A 22,358-nucleotide genomic window follows, 5' to 3' on the forward strand; every position below is an offset into this window, starting at 1 on the left:
GGAGTTGTGGTTGCCAGAAGCAAACTCCATAGTCTTTTTGTCTTGGGTCCCCATAATTTAACTCCATATCATGTTGCAAGCCATTTTAGATAGTATTTCTTAAATCTGCAGCTGTCAGTCGATTAGGTTTCTCTAGCTTGGAGAGGAATTGGAATTGTTGGAGAGGAATGACAATATGGTCCAAAATAGACTATATTCTGACTATATTAACACTAGAACTACCGATCGAGTCATTTTTACTCCTCATGATTTTTTTAAAAAATGTATACTATTTTATTTCCTAGAACTATTTTAATCGCAAAGTCTTATTTTGTGTCAAAAATGAATAAAAGTCACGTAATTTCTGGTCAGAATTCGGAAAATTTTAGTCAGGGCAGAGAAATAAAAATCGCGAGGAGTCAAAATGACTCCATCCGTAGTTATAGTGTTGATAATAGACAAGAAAGTTAAATTTTCTCTTTGCTTCACACTTCCTTTGAAGGAAGGCCATGAAATAGCCGACATGGATTTTCATATGCAGAAGTTCATAAGTATACTACCCTATAGGGTATAGCCGTCATGAATTTTTCATTGCAAATGACTGGATGTTGGTAGAGAAGTGACCGCTGAGGTAGCAATTGTTGCATGCACTCAGACCCAGCCTGAGATTGCAGGAATCCATTGGGAAGTGGTTATATTGTCAATGGTTTTTGCAATGATACAGTTTGCTGCATACAACAATTTTTTTGTACTTATAAATGAATTCTTCGTTTTGCTCTGTGCGTAAGCTATTTTCAAACAAAATATTAGTGTTTAAAATAACGGACTTCTGGTCTTGGTACCTATTATCTGTTCATTTTATCTCTGCGGGTCATCTTTCGTGAGATCCCGGACACTATCGGAGGGCCTCGCTGAAGGGGGAGGGGCCTCGCTGAAGGGGTAGTACCGAGAGAGAGAGAGCAGGAGCGACCTTAACGTTGCCAAATGTACACGGGCGCCCTAGTGTCCCACTGAAAAGGTGTGACTCATACGTGGCCACTGATATTTTGGGCCCGGCGGCGAAACAATGCATACAATGTATAGCTACTTATTTAGAGGGGATTGACGATAATCCCATCTCAGAAGCCAGGATATTGTCCGCTAAATGCGAGACCACTGGTGAAAGGCATACATAAGCGTAACATTCTGATAAACGGGGATTGCAAGGGAATTCGTGAGGATGAGGATGCACAAAGAATGGAGAAAAGTAGCACAACGGGTATTTTATTAAATAATTTATTTTGTAACTTATTGCTGGAGTGGTGTGGCTAATAAATCAACATCCTCGTCTTCCCTTCCATCAGTGTCTTAATTTTCGGAGTCACTTTCGGAGCCTACAATAAACACGCTCGGATGTTAATCTTTTAAATCAGAGGTATACAAAACTATATAGGTTGTAATACCCAGAAGTAAATACAGAGTTGAGGAAAGGGGTTAGGGTTTGGTAATAAAGGGATCGGAAAAGTACTGAGAGGGAATAGGTGGAGGTAGGGAGTCGGTGCTGATGGGAATGCAAAAGGTGAATAAAAATTTTCTGGAAAGGCGATGGAAAAGGATTGAAGTGGAAGAATAAGGGACAGTAAGTTATAAGTTGGATTTAAATGGAAGAATCGAAGAGCACCAAGAGAACGCGCGAGATTTGGCAACAAAGCTAGCAGATTCACGAAGTTGACTCGACGGAGGTCTGAGAGCGACTGAAATTCCGAAGTGCTAGGCCATGCCTACTGTCTGCTGATTGGAAGAGGGAAAGTCACGTGTAGATAAACTTTCCCTCCTCTCACCCCAACTTGGTTAAGCCACACCAGCTCACCCGCAAAGATAAAGTGAACAGACCTTAGTGTTCACTAACTTTGCTGCTATATATGCTAGAAATCCGTTCAAAATACTACAATGCTTAAAAATGTTAGTAATTATTGTAGAAGAGAAAATTATTGAAAATCAAATGCAATATTTGGTTTAAAAAAACAGTGTCAACACAATAAGTTGACTCTGAACTCGTGCCAAGATAGGGTTAAAGGGCCTAATACATATAGCGGCCAGGCACCCAGTTAAGTTGGGTCCCAAATCGGAGGGACGAGAATACCAGGGTAACTCCACCCTAAAAGAGAGCTCCACACAGAGAGGTATAGATTAATCTTTTGCTACTCATAGCACAGAAAATGTTTTCCTCTCGTAGGCACCGGTAGGAAAGTGTTGAACATGAGACAACTGGAATTACCAAAATTTCAGATTTTAAATTATTATAAGCACTAAATTTTATTGAATGCATCTAGATTTTTTCCCAGTGCCAAAGACATATTTAGAGCTGGTATCTGTGAAAGAGAAGAAATACATAGGTGTGAAAAGATTAGCTGATAGGAGAACTGAGTGGAGAGCTGCGTCAAACCAATCCTAGGATTGTTGACCAGTGATGATGATCCATAAAAGGGGTATGGGACGATATTTATGAGATGGCAGACAGTGAAACGGCCACAATCACAAGATAAAATAAGTCAAAAAAGTAGGGCCGATATATCGATAAAAAGGGCTAACAATTATTTAGAATATTAGCCCTGAAAATAAGTATCTTCCGACTAAGCCAAGACAACCATGTGATAGTTTTCAAATTCCATTATTCACCATGCTCTCCAAAAATTAAGAAACTCCATTATCTTTAACCCAAGTCAATACCTCCACTGTACAAACGCTCAACAATCACCCACTGAATCATATCCACTCATCTAGTACTATTAGGTAGTTCTTCCAGATGAGCCATTTGATTCGGTGAGCGATTGTTGAGCGTTTGTGCAGTGGAGGTAATGAAGTAGTAAATAAATACAGAACACATTATTTTATCTATTATTTTAATAAATATTATGCATAAATCATGTTTTTATTGGGCCATATTAACAAGCAAATAGATAGGTATGTAGCAAATCATAAAACATGGTTTCTCTTACGAGTGCCAATCGATTATTAAGATATCTTTCCACATTCAACTTTCCGTAAACCTTTGTGCATGCCTGTGAACCAAGATTGATAACCTTACCACAGTGGGTTTCATGGAAATTTGCAATAACAATGCTTGAAACTCCTAGTTTGTGTGAGAAATTCTTGCTAAAAATGCTTTCCAAATTTGATAATTATACCATATTTGGAAATTACATATTTCAGGAATTAAGAGCCTACCAGCCAGGGGTATACTTTCACCCATATTCCCAATATTTTTCCCTCGTAGAATTTCAACACCTCATATTAGCACATTGTTCACATAACTTTTTTCGGGATGATCAACTTCCTGAAGACTATAATGGAGTATGCTGACAAAATATTAATGGCGATAACTTACAAATCCTGACACAAACCCAAGAAGCATATCTACCAAGCAATCACAAGGAAAGCCTCATATACGTACATAGCAATGCTTAGATTGGCAGAATTGACTAAAACCAATTTCAACTATAAAGTGGAAATGATTTATTTAGTACTTTTAAGTACGTATGTGTACAGATAATATACCTCAATTATATTTTCTGAAATAAAATTCAGATGTATTTTACCCATAACTGAGCATAGGTCCCATCATCATGGATATATTCCTTTACAATAGATGGTCCAGTAGATACAATTAAGCTATTTACATAATAAGCAGCATCAATCAATTTTTCCACCTAGTTTTAGGGGCATTAACATCGCAAAGGCCTCTCTCATTAGCTTCGCTAAACCATTGATTCAACAAAGGAAAGAATAATGACCACAATGACATAATAACATGTACAGCTATAAGAGATAGCCTTTGCTTCAACAGAAGAATGCAGAAATTTTGAAATATCCTCCTGTTTTATTTTTACAAAACTGTAAATGCAATGCATTTATATGGTACCTAAAAATATGGGCCAAAATGTTTTTGGCATGCACTGAAAGTAATTTTATTATTTGAAATATTAGATTTCAAACTTGGATGATGGAATTTTTCCACAGTTAGAAAACAAATTCTTAATAGGCAACCCACTGGGTTAACTTATGCATGATGAACTTTGTGTAAGAGTATTCTGACAAAATTTGACCATCAATATGCAGATGTGGCATACATCTATGGTCTTAGGATTATTAACTTCCATGAGGTCTCATGATAACTCACAATATATTAGCTAAAATACAGCAAAAATATAAATAATTAAGTAATATCAATATTGTTATCCTTTTTAGCTTTTAACATGCATTACTTATTTGATACCCAAATATTTTGGCACAAAGAGAAGATAAAGGAACTCAAATTCAGCATATGAATAAAAAGCAATTCCAATATTTTTTTAGCTATTTTGGAATTTCATTAAATTTTCAAGCCTCCCCAATTTAAAACTTTAACAATCAATCATATTGAAATCCCCTAATGAACACTTAAGAGCCCACTTGTGTAGTCTTACAAACCAAAAACATTTAGGCTGTGTGCCATTCAATTCAGGGGACGGACTTTTGTCATTATATAAGTTAAAATAAAATAGACATGATTAGAAGTTAACAGAAAATAAACTAGGAAACCAGTAAGTTTTCTCAGGCGTACTTTGAAGGTCCACCCATGCTAGTCCTTCTTTCACCATATAATCTAGAGCCCTTTTTGCTCGGTCTGCTTCCCATTCTGAAAACAAATGATAGAGAACAAATAAATGGTACAACTTTCACATTGGCATGTATATCATGGATTTGTAACAGTAACTTAATATTATAAAAATGGGAGGCTATGGCATTAAGTTTCATCTAACATGACACCGAATTAGCAACACAATTCATTCAACTTGGGTACCAACTAAGTATTATCGAGGATCGGATCGAGTATCTCCTCTCTGGTATTATGTAACATAATCCAACCCATTTTAATATGATGATATCCATTCATGTGAAAAAATAGAAGATTTCTCCCAAAATCGACAGTGCTACATAAAAATACTTCAGTAATGTTACTTAAAAACAAATACGAAATAGGCACACTACATCGATTCTATAATTACATTTAAATTGCACTCACTTAATTTACTGATAACGTCAGTCACAGCGATCCCAGAGTTTACAGATGGGTCACTTTTCATTCCTGCAAGCTCCAAAACGGCAGTGTGATCGATACTAAGCTCGGCAGCAACAGACTGGACTAGGTAATCTTCTTTTTTGCCATGGCCAACGGGAAGAACACGAAAGCCACTACCAAGCATGTGCAGCTTATTAGCAGCTTGAAGTAGGTCGTCGCTGGGTTCAAAGGATAAATAATTTGGTTATACAAGAGCCATTTAAATATTTCAATGAATTAAAACGAAAATATGGCTTATTACCATGTTATATCTTGATGCTCTTTCCTTTTGCCTCTTGCTTTCACCAAGTGATTTCTTAATTCACTAAGCCGAATTAACCCACCGGTTCTGTGGTTCGTGGCGAGGCAAACTTCAACAATTTGAACACCCAGTTCATAATAAAAGTCACCAATACCCAAAACCGACCAGAAACCTGAAAGAATAAGTGATTGATGAACATTCCAAGCGCATGATAATAGCGTTTTCCAAAGGCTGATACACTAATCCTTCCCAACCTTTCCTCGAGGCCAGGGGATCAACTCCAATCGAGGCACACATTTCTTGGAATTGCCGTCTGAATTGAGGACTCCTTTTGATTTCCGACCGATGTTTCGTGGCAAAATCTTCTAGATTGGTTCTGAATACATCCAGTTGTTTGGACATCTACCAATAAATTACAATGAAAACAAGTAAGATAAGGTGTATTTGAAAGTATTGTCCCATTCAACAAAATAAATCTTACGAGTTCTAATTGGTTCTCTTGAATTTCCGTTCCCTTGTCCCTATACTTCTCTTGCTCTAGTTTGTGCTTCTGAATGCCACCAATTCCTGCTTTCCTCCGCATTTTAGTAGCTCTTGGTCCTCGCACAAGGTGAAGTAAGGCTAGGAGAAACGTCACAGGAATCAACACGCTTGCAATTACAATATAATAACTTCTAAATCAGCACGAACATCGATATAATAGTCTAATTCCACATAGCCCGGCCTTTTGTTTTGGGTGCATTTATCGTCGCTCAACTGTCGAGAACAGAGAAGCGTACTTCATTTTTTTCAAGCGCGATCTTCAAATCAGTACAGTATCGTACCATGTTAACATAGATTGTCTTATAATCCCACTAGATAATAATAGCACTTTTTATTTGCACAAAGATTGACAGAAGCAAATATATATGATATTTATAATGATACATACTATGTATTCAGACATAAATTACATGGGATACGAAAAACAATAAAAATTAAGCTACAAAAAACACACAAAGATAAATAACTGACAGAAAAAAAATAATAGATGACTATTTGCATTCATCAATGAATTAATCCAAGCTATAGAATGGATTTAATAACAAACAGTCCCTGAGATAACTTATAAACGTATTATGTTCTTTAAGTGATTTGAAGGCAACAGGTATATTATAATATGTAATACTAATGAATAAGGGACTGTTTAATGTTAATCATAAGAGGTGATGTTCCGATGAATATGGTCACAAGTACGGGTGAAATGATCATGTAGCTTGGCATTGCATTCTACAAGGTGGCGGCTTCGTTTTATAAGAATACCAAGTTTAGGATAGATGCACAAAGTAATGTTAGGATATTTTTGGTAATGAAGTGGAGTCTGCGTGATAATCAACAGGGCAAGTTTAGCATGATGCATATAGTGTGTTTCTGAAGAGGGAAGACCTTATTCAATAGGTTGGTTGAGCCACCCCAAAGTAGAATGTAATATGCAGATTTGCTATATAAGTAGCCAAAGATGTAGGGAAAGTAAAATACTAGGTACTATGTATAGATCTATATAGACTCTACATTGAGACTGAAATTTTTCAATAATTGTCTTAATTAAAATATTGATGGGAGTGCAAAAATGACATTAGGCTTGAGTCATTTACATCCCATTTCACATTATACTGGATATGAATGTCTAATAATTTAATACAAGTTCAATATTTGTGTAGAGATTAAAGGACTATAATATCCCATCACTTATTGTAGTTAATAATGTGTAATGATATTTCAAATTTCAATGGCATTATGCCAATGTCTAACTATAATGACAGCTGAGTCCATCAAGTTTATTTATACATCTGAAGCCACATATATATGGTTAACGGACCAAGTAAAGTAAGTAAATGACTGAATAAACAAGTTTGCTGTATTAGAACAGGCTATCTCATGAACATGTCATGAATCACCCCAAAAAAACGGGAGTTTGGTAAAGTAACTTATGAAGTGATTGTGGTCTTTCATCAACTTCCTGAAGGATGTACAAATGCTCACTGACACATCATGCATGCAACAACATGATAAACATTGATACCATAAAATTTATGAAGAAAACTTTTGCTGTAACTTTGACTTCTGCTTGGGCGGCTACAACTGCAGTTTAGCAGAAGAGGCATTAATTGCAATCACTATGATGTGAAGATTGACAAATAAAACTGTAAACCCAGAGCCAATGAACCACATCAAAATGGTTAATGCATCATTTTCAAGTGACTTTATCATCAAGCCAAGAACACCACGAACCAAACAAAATAAATACAAGAACAAGCACTAGCAAGGGACAGTTTGCTGACACCACATCTTTCATGGTGTTTAAAAAAAACTTTAAGAGATGCTTAAAACGGATCAAAGAATAATAAGTTGCAAGTAGAAATATAAACGAACTATTAGGGAAAAAGCTGAAACAGCTCTCCACCTAAATGATGAATGCTGGCATATGGATATATTCTGTGCCAGAATGGTATTTTGGGTAAGCAGAGGAGAAAAATTTTACTAGAAGCAAACAGACTATGAGGATGTTCTTAACAAGGCTAATGAGGAAACCATTGGAAGAGTTAACACGTTGCGTACGGATGGGGAGAATTCTCGTCATTTTTTTCCCCGAATGTTCCGGACGGATGACGAAGATTCTCGTCATTTAAGCGCGTCAACCTAAACAATTTGAAACGGTACAATACGTATTCGTTATTACGTTTTCAGTTGTTGTTTGTTATTCATAATGAATTGATGCATCATAACGTTTGATTGGGTAAAGTTATATTCTTAAAATAAGCTTTTTAACCATGTTTAAACCAGAGGCATTACGCCCTAACAGGCACATTTTCCAATCTCAGCGTTCCTAGGAATTTAAATATTCCGGTACGCAACTTGTTATGGAAGGAATAAAATAAAATGATTGATTGGAGAAAATCGCAAGAATTGGCACAGCCAGGGAATTTTGCTTGGGAGAGGGCAATGTGGCTGACCACCCACCAGTGGTACCCTCAATTTAAGAGAGGGAATTTCTCCCATGGAATTAAAAAAAAAAACCAGCCTTATTGAAATTGAGCATAATTTCTGATGAAATTTTTGTATAATATTGAAAATTTTGAAGTTTCGGAAAACTTTGTCCCCCCCCCCCTCCCTTACCACACAAAACTTTTGGCCAGGCCCCCCTAACACATGATAACAAGGGTTTCTATAATTAATTATAATTAGGATGGGTGTTGGGTCCACGGCATAGAGAGAACAGAATTAGTGAATAGGAGAATGAGTGGTTGGATAACTTCTAGAAATAAGATTTTGGTAACTTTTTCTTTTCAGGATTAGGCTTAGTGGCCCATTCCCACTTCACCTGAATGTCTCGGGCTTCTAAACCTTCTTTTGCCTATTGCCCTTGGTTTCACAGCCTGTTGTGGAAACCTCTCCTTTGGCATTCACATTTCATGCTCTTTCCACCTATGTTGGTATTCTCTTAACTTACCTGAAATCGCCTGAAAACCTCTTCACTTAATGCACTCCTTACACATCTATTCATTGCTTGAACAAATTTCATTTCAGGCAACTCTATTTGCGTAATATCATTTTGCTGGTCAACATTCGGACCCACACATCATTGCAGGGACAACTATCACCAAATAGGACTTAATTAGGGTTTCCTTTCTTGAATTGCCTTCTGAAGTTCTTAATATTGCCCCATTTATCCTCTGAATTTTTTTATTATCTCTGTGATGCTTCCGCATGCCATATCACACCCATAAGAATGAGCATTTTATTTTATCTATGGTGAGCTGCAAAGACTGAATGAGATATGGCCAACCCTATGTATGGTATTTTCCGCAGGCTAGGGAGTTGGATAGAATTTTAAGATTAAAAATGGGGAATATGGAAACTGAGAGGTAATGGTGAGGGATCACAGAATCATCCAAAATGTCTCTCAGCCACAAGACCACATATTCATAAAATTAAATGAACACTGGTATGGACATATGTAGTTTCACCTTGTAAAAAGATAATTTCCACCATTGGGTACGTGTAATGACTTTATAAAATATTTTCAAGTATATATTTACAAATAATACAAGACAGATGAAAGTAATATTATTGAAGGAAGAGGCTTGCCTTCCATGGCAAAAATTTCATTTTAAATTTATACATAAATGTTGAGGTATACCATTAAAATTTGGCAATTAATTTTCACTTAGTGAACAGGAATTATAAAAAAATGACAATTATGCCACAGAAGTGACTACATTCTCCTTTACTGGGAAGTAAGAGAAGACTCTATGAACAGCACACAGTACTGAGACCTTAATTGACATACATAAATGCTTTCATTAGCAAAAAATATAATCTTCATACTTGGGCACAAGAGATCATAACAGACCATAAAGCCACCAATTATTTCACCACAACACAACATTCACAATATGGAATAAGAATGTGGTAGTTCCCAAATCGTACCAAATGAGCAAGTGAACAGATTGATCCGACACATTTCTTTGAACATTTTCTGTTAAATTCTCCCATTCACATCCGATAGAGAACTTTTCATCTTCTTAATCTTTTTTCCCAAGAACTCTAGGACTTCCATTGACTCTAACAGGGCCTATAAAGAAAATAAAGCAAACAGAGAATAGAAAATGCTAATGAATTATTTTTACAACAAAAAAATTCTTTCAATATAATCATCAAAACACTATATAAATTCAAATTGGCATGAGAATTTCATACTGTAATATGTTTCAGAGTGGAGTGACCCACTATGATCCCTCATAATGTTATACATATTTACTATGCACTTTTCTATAATTAGTGGCTAGTACCATTCAACAAGATGAGAAGTGACAATTGCCTGAAAAATAGATATTCTCCCAGGACTTAGCCATGCTCATTATTCACAAATATACAAATATGGACATCATTCATCTGAAGGAACTTATGATGAATTCACTTTAATCTTGTGTACAGCTCAGAAAAATTTGCAAAATATCAAGGTGTGCATGGGAATGTTAGGGGAGACAAATATACATGTAGAGAGGTATCAGTCCGAGGGTGATTGCTATTAAGAAAGTAAGAAATATTTTGCAGCCACTACCACTGGATATCATGAAGAAACTTTTCTTTATGAAGCATAACAGTTTAGAGAATATTTACTTACCCTTTTTCTTTCATTCAGTATTTCATTCAATATCTTGTTGTTGAGAAATGAATCTTCAGGAGAATGTGAAGAATCATTTGAGTTCTTCATCTGTAAAGATAGCTCAGGAGAATCTTTAAGTGGGGTTGCTGTGCCTGGAGGGGTTGTATCTTCTGTACCTGTGGATGTGAATTCTTCTCCTTCAGCACTTGTTGTAATGGTAGAAGTACCCTAATTAAAAAAAAAGAGTGCTTCCAATTAAAAACAGTTCAGACATAACTTTGACAGATGATTATAAAAAAAAACTTTCTGCAAATGTTATCTCCTGTCAGTAAACATACATTGTTCGCATTGTAGATACACATTCCACATTAGAAGTCTGCAATAAGGAAAGCGATGACCTCTTATATGCTAATAGCATGGTGGTCATTTTGATTTGCTTTTCACGACATAAATTTTCCAATGATGTCATAGAAAACATTTCCTGAATTTTCCCTAGTTTTAATGACCCATTCCAAATTCCCTGAATTCCCCCACCCGCAACAGCCCTTCCTGGAAAAGGGAGGATCAATGTTGTTTTGATGGCACGGCCTTATAAATCAGACAAAGTTCTCTGTGAAATTATGGGAAATAAATTCTCAAGGAAAGAATATAGGAAGGACAGAGACACCTCTTTTCTAAGGTGAAGATCAATGAATGTGGGTGGAGATCAAAATACAGGAGGACTTAGGTGGGGGATTAAGACTGTCAGAATGGGATGTGAGTACAGATAATGGGTAAGGATTTTAGAGTGGTTAAGCTATATTAGTGTCGCATAGCAGTCACCAACGTCCTAAGGATAAAGATAAAAAATTTTCATGGGATGTACATTGGTGTCAGAAATTTCATGGTGAAAAATTTGTGCGGCAGTAGGCTAAACAAGTTTCACAATATATTAATACCCTTATGGTTATAGAGACTACCAAAAAATGTGTAACTTAAATGATAAGCTGTTATTTTTCATTCTTCATTCTTGTTCTAAGAGAAAATTTCCTTCAACATGAGACAGCAACAAATGGACATAAACCTATGTTCCTAAAGGCCGTTTTACATAGTACATGGAATAGGGTGGTTTCCTATTATTTTTTTATTGCCTAAATCGAAAGCTTATTACTCCTGGAGTGCGCATTTCATGCTCTTAGATTTTCGAATGAGGATATCCCGCTGCACCGTTTGAAACAGCAGCCTTGAAAACTGCAGCAATGAGCAATGGGAGTGGCAGGATTGGGAAGGGTTTGAGGGGACGAAGGTTAAAGCTTAGAAGGAGGGGTCGAGAGGGAAGGTCACTCGACGGAAGAAGATAAAGCCAGTGGTGATGTAAAAGACTGTAAATTAAATCGAAAATATACATTTCATTGATCGATTTCCTCTGTGTTGCGACTGTATACTTTCCAGCGTGGGAACTCTAACAATTGTTGTGACATTGATTGAAACAAGCACCAGACTAACCTAATCCTAACCTAAACACCTAACAGAATTTCTAAAAATGACCGACTTCAGATACTGGAGCTTGCTTTGGGAATTATGCTGATCTAGTACCAATCAATATACACCATGAAAAATGTGCATGAAATTTTTTTGCGATGCGGAAGAATCTAGTTCGGAAACACCGCGGCATTTTCAAGCGTCCCAGTTGCACTACACTCAATGGTTTCTTTCAAAGATTAGTTTCTCAAGAGACTATATAGGCATCCTCATTTGACTACAATGTATACAAAACGTCGCGAGGTGCAAGCAAAGGCCGCAGCAAGCCTGAACAGGGGGAGGGGTCATCATTTAGGCTATAGAGCACTTCCCATTGAAGCAGGGGATTCTGGAATAGGGTGGTTCCTATTATTTTTTTATTGCCCAAATAGAAAGATTACTACTCCTGGAGTAGGTATTTCACGATTTTAGATTTTTAAATGACGATATCTATTTTTCGCGATTAAATGAACAGTGAAAATTTTCAAGAGCGCGAAAACGCCACGGGTAAGTAATAATGCCGGGAAAACTCCCGTGTGACGTCGTTCTGGTTCCCGCTGCTGCAAGTGGGGTGATCTAGGGGCGAGGCTCTGAGCGCTGATACGACGCAGGATGCTAGCAGGTAGCAGAGTACCATGCTAGCTGGTAGCGCTTGGCTTAAATAAGGATTATTAATACCTTATCAAATGAGGAAAACTTTCCGACCTTAGCCAGTTTTAATAGGTGATTATTAAGACATGTTTCCCTGAGCTCTGTGCCTCATGCATGCATTGGTAACCTAAGACGATGTAAAACTCCTATCTACTCGTATAGAAACTAGATCCCTGTGACATCACGTGGAGTGGCATCGCATGGGCGCCAATCTGGCCTTTTTCAAATGAGGATAAAATTGACCCTTGCCATTCGTCTAAACCGGTATTTCTAAAACCAAATAATTTGTGTATTATGAATACACTAATGGTGGGTAACGAATCGCAATCAATGCCTTTCGTTTTGTTTGATGAAGGAAACTACCCTATTGCGCAATCTGACGTACATGCGAAGGTGCAATCAAAATTGCGTTGTGTAAAGCGGTGAATTGCTAGAACACATGTGAGAATGCGTGGATGCGAGACGGCAAAATAGCCCGTTCTAATTTCGTTCATGCATTCACGCAATTCCATGCCATTTTAGAAATTAATGCAGCTCTAACCTGCACAATTCCATTCCCCATGTAAAACGGCCTTAAGAGTTAAATAAATAAGGTGAATTAAATAAGACATTGTAAAATAAAGCAAAAATTGAAAATACTATCTAAAAACCAGACCAGTCAGATAATTTCGCGAACTTAATTCATTTTACATACAGCAAATTTTGTGCTGGGCCATAAGCTGTACGAATTTATCATTCTCATGAATGATCCTAAGAAATATCCTCCACATTTTATGACATTTTGAAGCATTATTCCAAAAAGCTACAGGAAAATATAGCTTCCACTCAATAAATATGAAATAGTTGAGTACACAACCTGAAATGTACAAAAATAGACTTTTTAATAACTCTTACCCCGGTAGGTTCAAGAGAACTGCAACGATCTTCAGACAATTCTTCAGTTCCCGGATCCTCAACTTTTACTTTCGCTTTTTTCGGCTGTTTCGGGCTTTTCTTTTTCTTTGCTTTCCCAGATTTCTTCTTTGCAGTTAATTGCAGGGACTCTTCCTCTCCGCTAATTGCTTCTGAGCATTTATCGTCTTTGGCATCGTAACCTCCGCTGGAGATTCTTCTTTTCACATGCAAAGTCAACTTCTCACGAACATCGTTCGCTCTCCATTCGCTCGAATCATCCACATCCATTTCGTCCGAAAATTTCGCACAGCGCAACGATCTGGAAATCAGAAATAATATTTTTATAATATTATTAACGCCTTTGCATGCCATTCAGTAGACTTAGAAATTTCTATAGCAAGTTTCACAAATCCTATTTTATTAAGTGGGTTCATTATTAACGGAGGGAATTAACCGCACAGCACCGAAGGAGGTGCGTCACACATCAAGCTGAAAGCAGATCCACCGGGGATAATCGTGACCTGTCGGAGATTTTTTCCTTGTGGCTTGAGAAAGTATGCCCGCATCAACCATCCCTAAGATTCTCACTCTCTCCGCAGCTGACCTATTAAAGAGAAGCTGAGGCGTTAAGCGTGACCTCGTCAATGGGTATCATCACGGTCGTCTTGGACTCATCGTTATTTCATTTTGAATTAAAATCTGATCACTAGAAGAATGAAGGCTACCATAACTTCACAGTGCTTCGGAATCCTCGAGGATAAAATATTCGCTACAGTTTTTAAACCGTCAATCATTCCCAAGCGTGTCCACGGACGCGAGGTAGACTTCAAGGAACGTTTCTCGGTTGATATGGTACGTGATTGAAAATGAAGTTACGACGTTTCTATGCCATTTCGTTGGCAGCTTTTGCATTTTCTTGCGGGGTAATTTTTTGGGTTAGCACTATTCTGCCTTCATTTGTTTCCGTGCTAGACGCTGGGAAATTTGAACGCTCGCTAATGAATCATGAAGCTGGCCGTAAGCAAAGATCGTCCGGTTTCTTCGGTAGTGATCGTAGTGGCCTTAAGGAAAATAGTTACTTTCAAGAATTGAAAAAAATTTTAAAGTCGAACACCGTGTTTCCGTCAGCACTAGAAGATGAAGATCCCAAAGTGTTAGCCATCACACTCGAAGAGTCTAAACTTTCCACCAGAAAACCTAGCCGCCACGTCACTAAATCTCTTGCCGAGCTAGGGTATGTGAGCGGTAAGGTGAACCCTGATTTTCTGTTCTTTAATCGAGTTCCAAAATGTGGAAGCGAAATGCTAGTTCTGTTGCTTCAATGGCTGCAAGGTCGGAATGGATTTAAGCATGTGAGATTGGGAGGAGGCAATGTCAGACGACTGAAGAGACTACAACAGGTAATGCTTGTCTTAATCATAACCTAAAGATAAAAAAATCTTCTTACAATCGCAACTAAAACTTAAGTACTTATCTAGGAAGAAGTGGTTGAAGAAGTTCTGAGGCAAGAAAAAGAAGGACTGCCCCTCAGCTTTGATCGTCATGTGTACTGGTTGAATTTCTCATCTTTTGACCACTCTACACCAGTATGGATAAATCTAATTAGGGATCCAGTTGAGAAAGCAGCCTCTAGATTTTACTATGCTAGAGAATTAAATAAGGGCATGAACTACGATTCAAAACATCAGACGTTCGAGGATTGTGTTCTATCACAAGTGGACCATAATTGTATCTTTGAGACTGGGAGAATGTATGACCTTACAATCCCATATTTCTGTGGCCATGAGAAATGGTGCATGTAAGTAATTACCCTCGTATTAAGACTCAATGTTTCTATTGTGATAGCAAATTTCCTTCCCAGGGGAGCTGTGTTCGACAATGATCAGAATTTTTTGTTTATGGAAATTTTCTCTGACGACTAACTACAAGGGCTCATATTGTCTTCAGAATGGAAATTCTCAAGCATAGCAAATTGCGATTACATTGCCAATTAATGGTTTGGAATGAAAACCAATAGGAATACTTCTGATCAGAATCGAGCACTCCCCTGTGGAACCTATGGAGGAGGATCTTTAACTCTTTGGAATGAATATGAATTGGTGGAAACTATAATTTCTGAGTACCGCTGAAGAAGGCATGACCTAAGTATAGGTTGGCTGATAATTACTTAAGCATGCCTTTGGCTTTCAGGATAATCAATTCCAAGAAATACTGTCATTACATACACGATAAAGATGAAGGTAGCACCTATCAACATACAGCTTTTCTTTTATCTAATGACAAATGGGGAATCTGGAATGTGAAAATTTTAGAATTAACTTCACTCATCCAGGTTTTGATAGGAAAGAGAGGAGCGGAGTGTAAGTCAATTCCAGGAATTGGGATACAGAATTTCACTTATCCATAATGTACAATTGGGAGATTTTTTTCGTAAGCCCATTGTGATTTATTACTAAGGATCAAATGAAGTTCCACCCTATGAGGATTAGTGACAGAGATGACCTTTGGCTCTTTCCAGAGAGATATAATAGAAAACCACTGAAGAAAACAGTCACAAAAAACATATATTTTATACAGTTATTGCTAATTGAAAGCCATATAATTGTAAATTTTAATGGTATGCTTAAATGGGTAACTCAACACTTGAAGTATTTGGAGGATCAAAGTTACCGTAATTTTTGATTCAAACTAGATATTTTAAAATGGAATGAGGGTCATCAATCATGCAAAGCAGACTAAATGCCCAAGGATGTTTTACTCTTAAGTGACACCCTTTTTGTGCTAACAGTTAAAAGGGAAAGGGAAAAAAATATTACCGTGCATAATTATATGTTCATTTAATACATTTCATGCAAAAGAATGTCTTCTATTGACAGGGCCCTCAATGACCAATGGGCATTAGAAGAAGCAAAATCAAATGTAGATAGATTTTATCCTGTTGTTGGTGTTTTAGAAGAGATAAATGCAACACTTTCAGTTTTGGAGAGGAAACTGCCCAGATTTTTCTCTGGTGTTCAAGAGATGTACTTCACAGAACTGCTGGGTGAGTAATTACAAATGAATCATCAGACTTCGGAGTATTTCATCGTGAAGGATATTTTGAATAAGTTCTACATCCCTTCACTGCTATAGATTCACCATCTCAATTACCTCTATTGAGACATTAATAGGGCTCCTTGGTTTTTGCAATTAAATATGTTTTCTTGGCTGCACATGTTTTTGAATCTTTTACACAATTCATAATGCTTGTGGTGCTGTTTACGATTTTTTCATACTTTTGGATGATCTTCGGACCATATTACTACATCAAATAATGGCATAGTATGATATTTGGAGGAGGCAACAGTTAGCTAACGTCATTTGCACCATGAGGAAAGATAGGGAGGGAAGGGTGGAGATAAACCCGGCATTGGTACTAGCATGCTCTTAACGAAATTTGCCAAGGGGACCATGGCTAAACGTCCCATCAGACGGAGTGAGGCACTTAAGTGCTCTCCAAAAGGCAATCAAGCAGGGATCAGGCAGCCACTGAAAAATCTCTGCCACCACTGGTATTTGAGCATACGCTAACTGGGGGAGAAGCCAGCACTCTAGCCACCACACCAACCTGATTCCCCCATGCATCAGAAAACTGACAGTAGTAATGAGATCCCAAAAAAGTCTCATGTGCAAAAATTAAGGAGCCCTAGCCATTCATATATTTTGAATGCCACAGTTACAATTTTGACCATGTAATTAATATTACATTCTGCCCACATGTTTAATGATTTAGGGGAGAATTATAGATGGTAGGCAGCACATTTAGGAATTCAATAATAAATTGATGAGACAGACTTTCTTTTTTTTCTTTCCTTTTCAGAGCCACATCATAACAAGAACAGAAAGAGACCTCGAGAAATAAGTGAAGACATAAGGTTGCGTTTAAAATCTGTATTGAAGATGGAGTATGAATTCTACAATTTTATAAAAAGTCGTCTTCTCCGCCAAAAATTAAATTCCTGGTAAACTTTTGCTGCAACTTCTGTGCATACAACTCTCTTGAATTAAAATTTGGTCATTTGACCACATAAGAGTTAAAGGAATCCTTTTCTATGCTGCTGTGATATTAGTTTTATACTAATTATTATTTATTCCACCAAATTTTTTTAACTGATTACCATCTAATTATGCTATGATGTAAAAGTAATTGTATCGTTATTGCTCCTGCTGAATACATACAAAATACCTGATTGCTTTCATAAACTGAAGATCATTTAATCCATAATAAACATTTTTACTACAGTAATCTAAATTATTTTTTATCATTTTGCTGTGGATACATTACAGAATTCATTACTCCCACCTGCTCTTCATTCCTGATGTATTACTCAGTAAAAACTTACATTGCAATGTAATTTTGATGCTCAAGGTACAGTGTGTGGACACTCGTGAATATTTACCTATACCTCAAAGATGGAAATATTACCAGTATTATTCAGTGGTTAAATTTTCATACTTGAGATACCGTAAAATTTAGATATAAGTATACCCTATTACTAAGATAATATCAAGATGACAGAATAAGTTCTTAATGAATAATATGGCGTGAAAAAAGACAGAATACTGCCATTTGAATCAGAGAAATACATCCCCTTGTGCTTGATTTACACCACCCACGAGAAGCATCATTTCGGGTGTCAGTTTCTGAATTAATTTCTAAACGCATTCATACCTCAAGTTGACCATTCTCAAAAAATGTAAAATGATGCTAATTATTCAACAAGTCTTAGTTCCACATTCTGCGGCTTTCTTCACCTTCCGAAGAGGGATTAGAACAGTTTTTAAGACATCAACAGGCCGAACCTGTCCAGATATCCCACAAATGAGTTCACAAACCCATGCGTTATCCTAATCTTCTCTCCTCAATGCTCAATTTTTTTATACCTGCTGTCATACATATTCTTCACATACGTAACTCTTCCATTCATTTTTTTTTTACCACTTCCTGTCTAATTAATATTCTTACCCACAATTCTTGTCCTGTTCTATCATCCAATAGCAACTTAAGCCTACCATGCAGTCCCATACTTAAGCCTTCTTTAGCACCTTTTCCACTATCTGACTGCTTATTCCACCAAACTTCTCCTCTCTTATATGTTTTGTGCCATCGCCCACGGTTTATTTTTTAATAGCTTCCCATGCAACCATGCCCCACCACTTCCTTCTCTTGTGTTTTACTAAATTTTCGCGATTCAAGGCTTTCTATAGATTGGCTCTTCATACATCCATGGCTACGTTAGCCAAGAGGGTGGAATAGCCTTGAAAAGGTTATAGCCTAAGGTACATAAAACGGGTAATATGGGCCCATAAATCGATTAGAATGATACGTCACCCTAATACACGAAAAAATCACTATTATCTAGGTAAAAACTGTTAACAATTCATTGTCGTACGATTAATAATATGAAGTTTTTTCCAGAATGATACCTTGGAAGCTAGCTATTATAATGATTATAAAATAAACAAAACCTATTTCAGCTTCCGAGACAAACCGGCATTTCAGTTACGGGTAAACAAACCATTGAATAAAATTATGAACACTCCGTGGTCACTTAGATTTTAGTTGAACGGGAATTTTACAAACCAGGAAGAAGACAGGGACATGCAGCTAACTTTTCACTCCAAGATGTAAACGATATCAAAAATCCATTGATGAACTTCCAAGATGATTCCAAACATTCCCTAAGTCACGAAGTTTTCTTAATTTACTAAAAAATAAATAAACTGACCAAAATTGACGTAGGTGCCTCGCGGCTCTCAATTGTTTCCGAGATTTGATGTCCCAGATGCCGCTGTAACTGTTCTCGTTAGAATTCGGCTCGGAAAAAGCATGGCATCGTGGTCAATTGTGATCATGAAATATTTCTTTACTAATTGCTGGTGGCACACCGTCATTGATTAAAAGTAAATCAATACCTTCATCAGCGGTGATGGCGAGGTTGTCAGTTTTTCATATGCTCTGTCCCCTGATCGATCAAGTCAGTTTTCTTGGCGTGGCAAATGATTCTCAGGATGACTGCGTGATAGTGACTTTGGGACGAAACATTGTTATTAGATATAAGGTAAGCAAAGTTGGAAGTTGAGGGCACTGGGGAGAAACCTGAAATAAATTTTTTCAATTAGAAATGCATGGTTTACCTGGACGGAATTAATGTGACCTTATTATGTGTTTTAGATCGTCGACCGCAAGCAAGTTGGTAGCTGGAGTACTCGAGAAAAACTGACCTCTCCTGTAATATATGACCCTATTGGAAGTCAGTATGTTGCCGTCTTTAATCGTAACCAAATTCGTACTTGGAAGGAAGAGGATGAGAATTTGGACTCGGTCAAAAAACATAAAGTGAGAACTACGCAACACCCATGACAATTAAATACGCCGAACGGCTCCGAATGACAGCCTCATTTTTAACTTACTTTCTATTCTTTTAGTTTCCTGAAGAAATCCAATGTATTTTGCGTTGTGGAGATCGCAAGAAGGAACCCATCGTCTTACTACAATCAGGTCGGGTGTGCTGGTTATCGCGATTCCTTGGAGGGAAAGAGAAACTGTTGGAAATATGGAAGCAGCAGGAAAGGAGTGGGATGAATATTGTTTTGAAATCCGACGAGACCCTCGAAGAGTGGCATACGATCAGCTGTCAGACTGAAGCATACATCCTCCTTTCGGCCCGTAGCTCCAATTTTATGGTAAGCGAATGGGATTTTTACCACTGTCTAGTGCGTTAAACGCTTTTAAAATATTGCAGTAGTTCATTTGGGGCATCATAACTTATGTTCTCGTGTATGATGTTGGCTTCTCTAGTATACCTGGAAAATATTTTAGTCATGATGTTATCATTACGCCGCTAACCTCACTTGGGTAAATTTAAAACTTCATCGCTACATCATAACATAGGTGAAGTATTTTGAGGAAACTTAACATGACTTTGGCCGGAATAATCTATCTAGTAATTGGCAATCCTTATCTTGTTGATTCTGCTTTGATGATGGAGTAACCCTTGACAGTATGGTATTCATACCTCTTTAAATTGTGAAGTAGGGTCTTGAAAGGAAAGTTATCTTTACTTTGAGGTTTATTATTACTGATGCCTTCGGAAGTTCCATCTAATGCTAACGCATCTTGCATTAATGAATCATTATTTGCTTCATATTCACATTTTTAATTCTAATAATTGGTGTGAGTGGTTTAGTGTCATTTTTATTTGTTCTTAATTGGGCTTGTCACATCCTGTGTGTACACTTTTCAGACTTGGAATAGACCCATCCAGCTGTTTGCTTTGCCAGACATCATGTGTGTTGTCCCAATGGGATTGCATTGGGCATGATACCAATGAATTTGCATTTATACATATATTACCCATTCATGTTGAACTATTAGATGACTTTTACAGTCAGATGATCACCATTTCTCAAAAATACAATGTCATGATTTAATTAAAAATTTAATGGAAGATGTTACTGTTCATAAAGCATCTAAAATTCACCTATTTACATTCCTTTTCATGCAGCTATATAAAAAAATGTCTACAGCTTTTAGCTACAATCGTAGGTATTGTTTTGTAATCAAATATTTGAAGTGTTGGTGGGTCGGGCATTGCTGGATTGGGTTATTAGAAATCATTTCCTTCCTTTCACAAATATCACTTATCCCTAAAGCAGCATTTTGAAGTACATATCTGGTCTTCTACTTATCTATAGATATAGATCGTAATTCACTGTACTCCAAAGGGAGTTTACTTACACATTACCTATGTGCTAAAATAACCTTTCCGAAATATAATTTCCATTAAAAATAGGATGAAATAAAAGTTGATGACCCTGGCTCCGCTGGTGAAGGCTCCACTTTCTACTCTCCTCAAAAACATACCGAAAGATTAATGGGGGGCTAAAACAGTGGCTTTTTATTTCGAAGTAATGACATTTGTTGGTTGGCCTCCTGTTATTATATTGGAAGGGCTACGGAATATTTTGGGAAGCCGCGAGCACAAGACACATTTGGTGTAATTGTTGCTTTTAACCCTCTACCAGGCGTGACTGTTATTTCTACACAACCGGGCGAATGGCGTACTTTGCCCATGTTATGTGCATATATGATAACTCTCGATTTTTGTAAAAATTAATCTTTATTTGTAGAAATTAGTAAAATCTTGTACATTTATAGGTGATACAGATATAAAGGTACACAGGTGGCACACAGCCGGTTGTGCTGCGTAATTTATGCGCCGCGTGTAACGGGTTCCTCTTGCTGATTATTAGCAAATTAGCTTTATATTTTGTTGTCTTCATTGTGATCATACGGCGTCAACTTTTTCATTAATTTTAATGGCGACAAGCATAGACATGAGGCTATTTCTTTTTTTATCATCATTATGGCATTGAGGTATTTAAGCAGTGTCATTTCAAACACATTAGAAAAATTAGCTACAATACCTCGAGCTTTGAAAACTCGCAATATAGACAGTCAAATTACATTGTGGGAATACACTAGACCATTCTAGCCCAGAATGTACGTACAATGTTGAACTCCTTGGTTGTCGAAGATTGACGTATTTTACACGCTAGCACGCCCGGTCCAGGGTCATTAACTTTTATTTCATCCTATTTATTAATGGAAATTATATTTTGGAATGGTTATTTTAGCGCATAGGTAATGTGTAAGCAAACTCCCTTTGGAGTAAAGTGAATTACAAGTGTTCGAGAAATATAGCATTGTAAGACCCCCGATGCTCTAAGGGGTGTCGCCGATCAATTGGCAGGGATTTTTGAAAGGAAACTCATAGACTACGGAGAGATGATTTTATTAT

The 22,358-nt window shown here is 37.1% G+C and overlaps 4 protein-coding genes across 9 annotated transcripts in view; 2 read left to right on the forward strand and 2 right to left on the reverse strand.

Annotated features, from left to right (window-relative positions):
* Positions 1 to 2,844: 2,844 nt before the first annotated feature.
* LOC124166697 (vacuolar-sorting protein SNF8) lies at positions 2,845 to 6,063 on the reverse strand. Its single transcript, XM_046544349.1, has 5 exons — positions 5,803 to 6,063; positions 5,576 to 5,723; positions 5,322 to 5,493; positions 5,024 to 5,238; positions 2,845 to 4,636 (listed from the first exon to the last, which is right to left on the reverse strand). The coding sequence occupies exons 1-5, from the start codon at positions 5,902 to 5,904 to the stop codon at positions 4,509 to 4,511; spliced, it is 765 nt and encodes a 254-aa protein (XP_046400305.1). The 5' UTR covers positions 5,905 to 6,063; the 3' UTR covers positions 2,845 to 4,508.
* Positions 6,064 to 9,356: 3,293 nt separating this feature from the next.
* Positions 9,357 to 19,323, reverse strand: LOC124166704. Of its 6 annotated transcripts, none has more exons than XM_046544376.1 (4): positions 19,139 to 19,323; positions 13,516 to 13,834; positions 10,489 to 10,698; positions 9,357 to 9,936 (listed from the first exon to the last, which is right to left on the reverse strand). In XM_046544376.1, exons 2-4 carry the CDS (start codon positions 13,801 to 13,803, stop codon positions 9,844 to 9,846), a joined length of 591 nt encoding a protein of 196 aa, XP_046400332.1. In that variant the 5' UTR covers positions 13,804 to 13,834; positions 19,139 to 19,323; the 3' UTR covers positions 9,357 to 9,843. The 6 variants fall into 6 exon arrangements, with proteins under 6 accessions (XP_046400332.1, XP_046400323.1, XP_046400357.1 ...); XM_046544367.1 differs by lacking the exon at positions 19,139 to 19,323 and adding an exon at positions 15,741 to 15,809; XM_046544401.1 differs by lacking the exon at positions 19,139 to 19,323 and adding an exon at positions 14,037 to 14,119.
* On the forward strand, positions 14,382 to 17,806 carry LOC124166689 (uronyl 2-sulfotransferase-like). The gene is made up of 4 exons (XM_046544337.1): positions 14,382 to 14,915; positions 14,994 to 15,313; positions 16,392 to 16,558; positions 17,375 to 17,806. The coding sequence occupies exons 1-4, from the start codon at positions 14,382 to 14,384 to the stop codon at positions 17,518 to 17,520; spliced, it is 1,167 nt and encodes a 388-aa protein (XP_046400293.1). The 3' UTR covers positions 17,521 to 17,806.
* Positions 19,324 to 19,369: 46 nt separating the features above from the next.
* Positions 19,370 to 22,358, forward strand: part of LOC124166679 — a 32,714-nt gene continuing 29,725 nt past the window's right edge. The window contains exons 1-3 of the mRNA XM_046544328.1: positions 19,370 to 19,616; positions 19,730 to 19,894; positions 19,984 to 20,241. Coding sequence (XP_046400284.1) covers positions 19,485 to 19,616; positions 19,730 to 19,894; positions 19,984 to 20,241 — 555 coding nt within the window. The 5' untranslated portion in view covers positions 19,370 to 19,484. The remainder of the gene's footprint in view (positions 19,617 to 19,729; positions 19,895 to 19,983; positions 20,242 to 22,358) is intronic.

Source organism: Ischnura elegans, chromosome 1 (genome assembly GCF_921293095.1).
Source record: "Ischnura elegans chromosome 1, ioIscEleg1.1, whole genome shotgun sequence".
Taxonomy (NCBI): Eukaryota; Metazoa; Arthropoda; class Insecta; order Odonata; family Coenagrionidae; genus Ischnura; species Ischnura elegans.

What these genes read in the sequence shown, in the direction of transcription:
- LOC124166697 (XM_046544349.1), bottom strand. Translation starts at nt 5,904, where the DNA reads ATGCGGAGGAAAGCAGGAATTGGTGGCATTCAGAAGCACAAACTAGAG. An exon ending in GAGCATCAAGATATAACATG is followed by an intron (nt 5,239 to 5,321) that starts GTAATAAGCCAT and finishes CTTTGAACCCAG; the next exon opens with CGACGACCTACTTCAAGCTG. An exon ending in TGACGTTATCAGTAAATTAA is followed by an intron (nt 4,637 to 5,023) that starts GTGAGTGCAATT and finishes ATTTGTTTTCAG; the next exon opens with AATGGGAAGCAGACCGAGCA.
- LOC124166704 (XM_046544361.1), bottom strand. Translation starts at nt 14,081, where the DNA reads ATGCGGGCATACTTTCTCAAGCCACAAGGAAAAAATCTCCGACAGGTC. An exon ending in GACGCACCTCCTTCGGTGCT is followed by an intron (nt 13,835 to 13,974) that starts GTGCGGTTAATT and finishes TCTGATTTCCAG; the next exon opens with ATCGTTGCGCTGTGCGAAAT. An exon ending in TACTGAATGAAAGAAAAAGG is followed by an intron (nt 9,937 to 10,488) that starts GTAAGTAAATAT and finishes TTTTCTTTATAG; the next exon opens with GCCCTGTTAGAGTCAATGGA.
- LOC124166689 (XM_046544337.1), top strand. Translation starts at nt 14,382, where the DNA reads ATGAAGTTACGACGTTTCTATGCCATTTCGTTGGCAGCTTTTGCATTT. An exon ending in GACTGAAGAGACTACAACAG is followed by an intron (nt 14,916 to 14,993) that starts GTAATGCTTGTC and finishes GTACTTATCTAG; the next exon opens with GAAGAAGTGGTTGAAGAAGT. An exon ending in GGCCATGAGAAATGGTGCAT is followed by an intron (nt 15,314 to 16,391) that starts GTAAGTAATTAC and finishes TTCTATTGACAG; the next exon opens with GGCCCTCAATGACCAATGGG.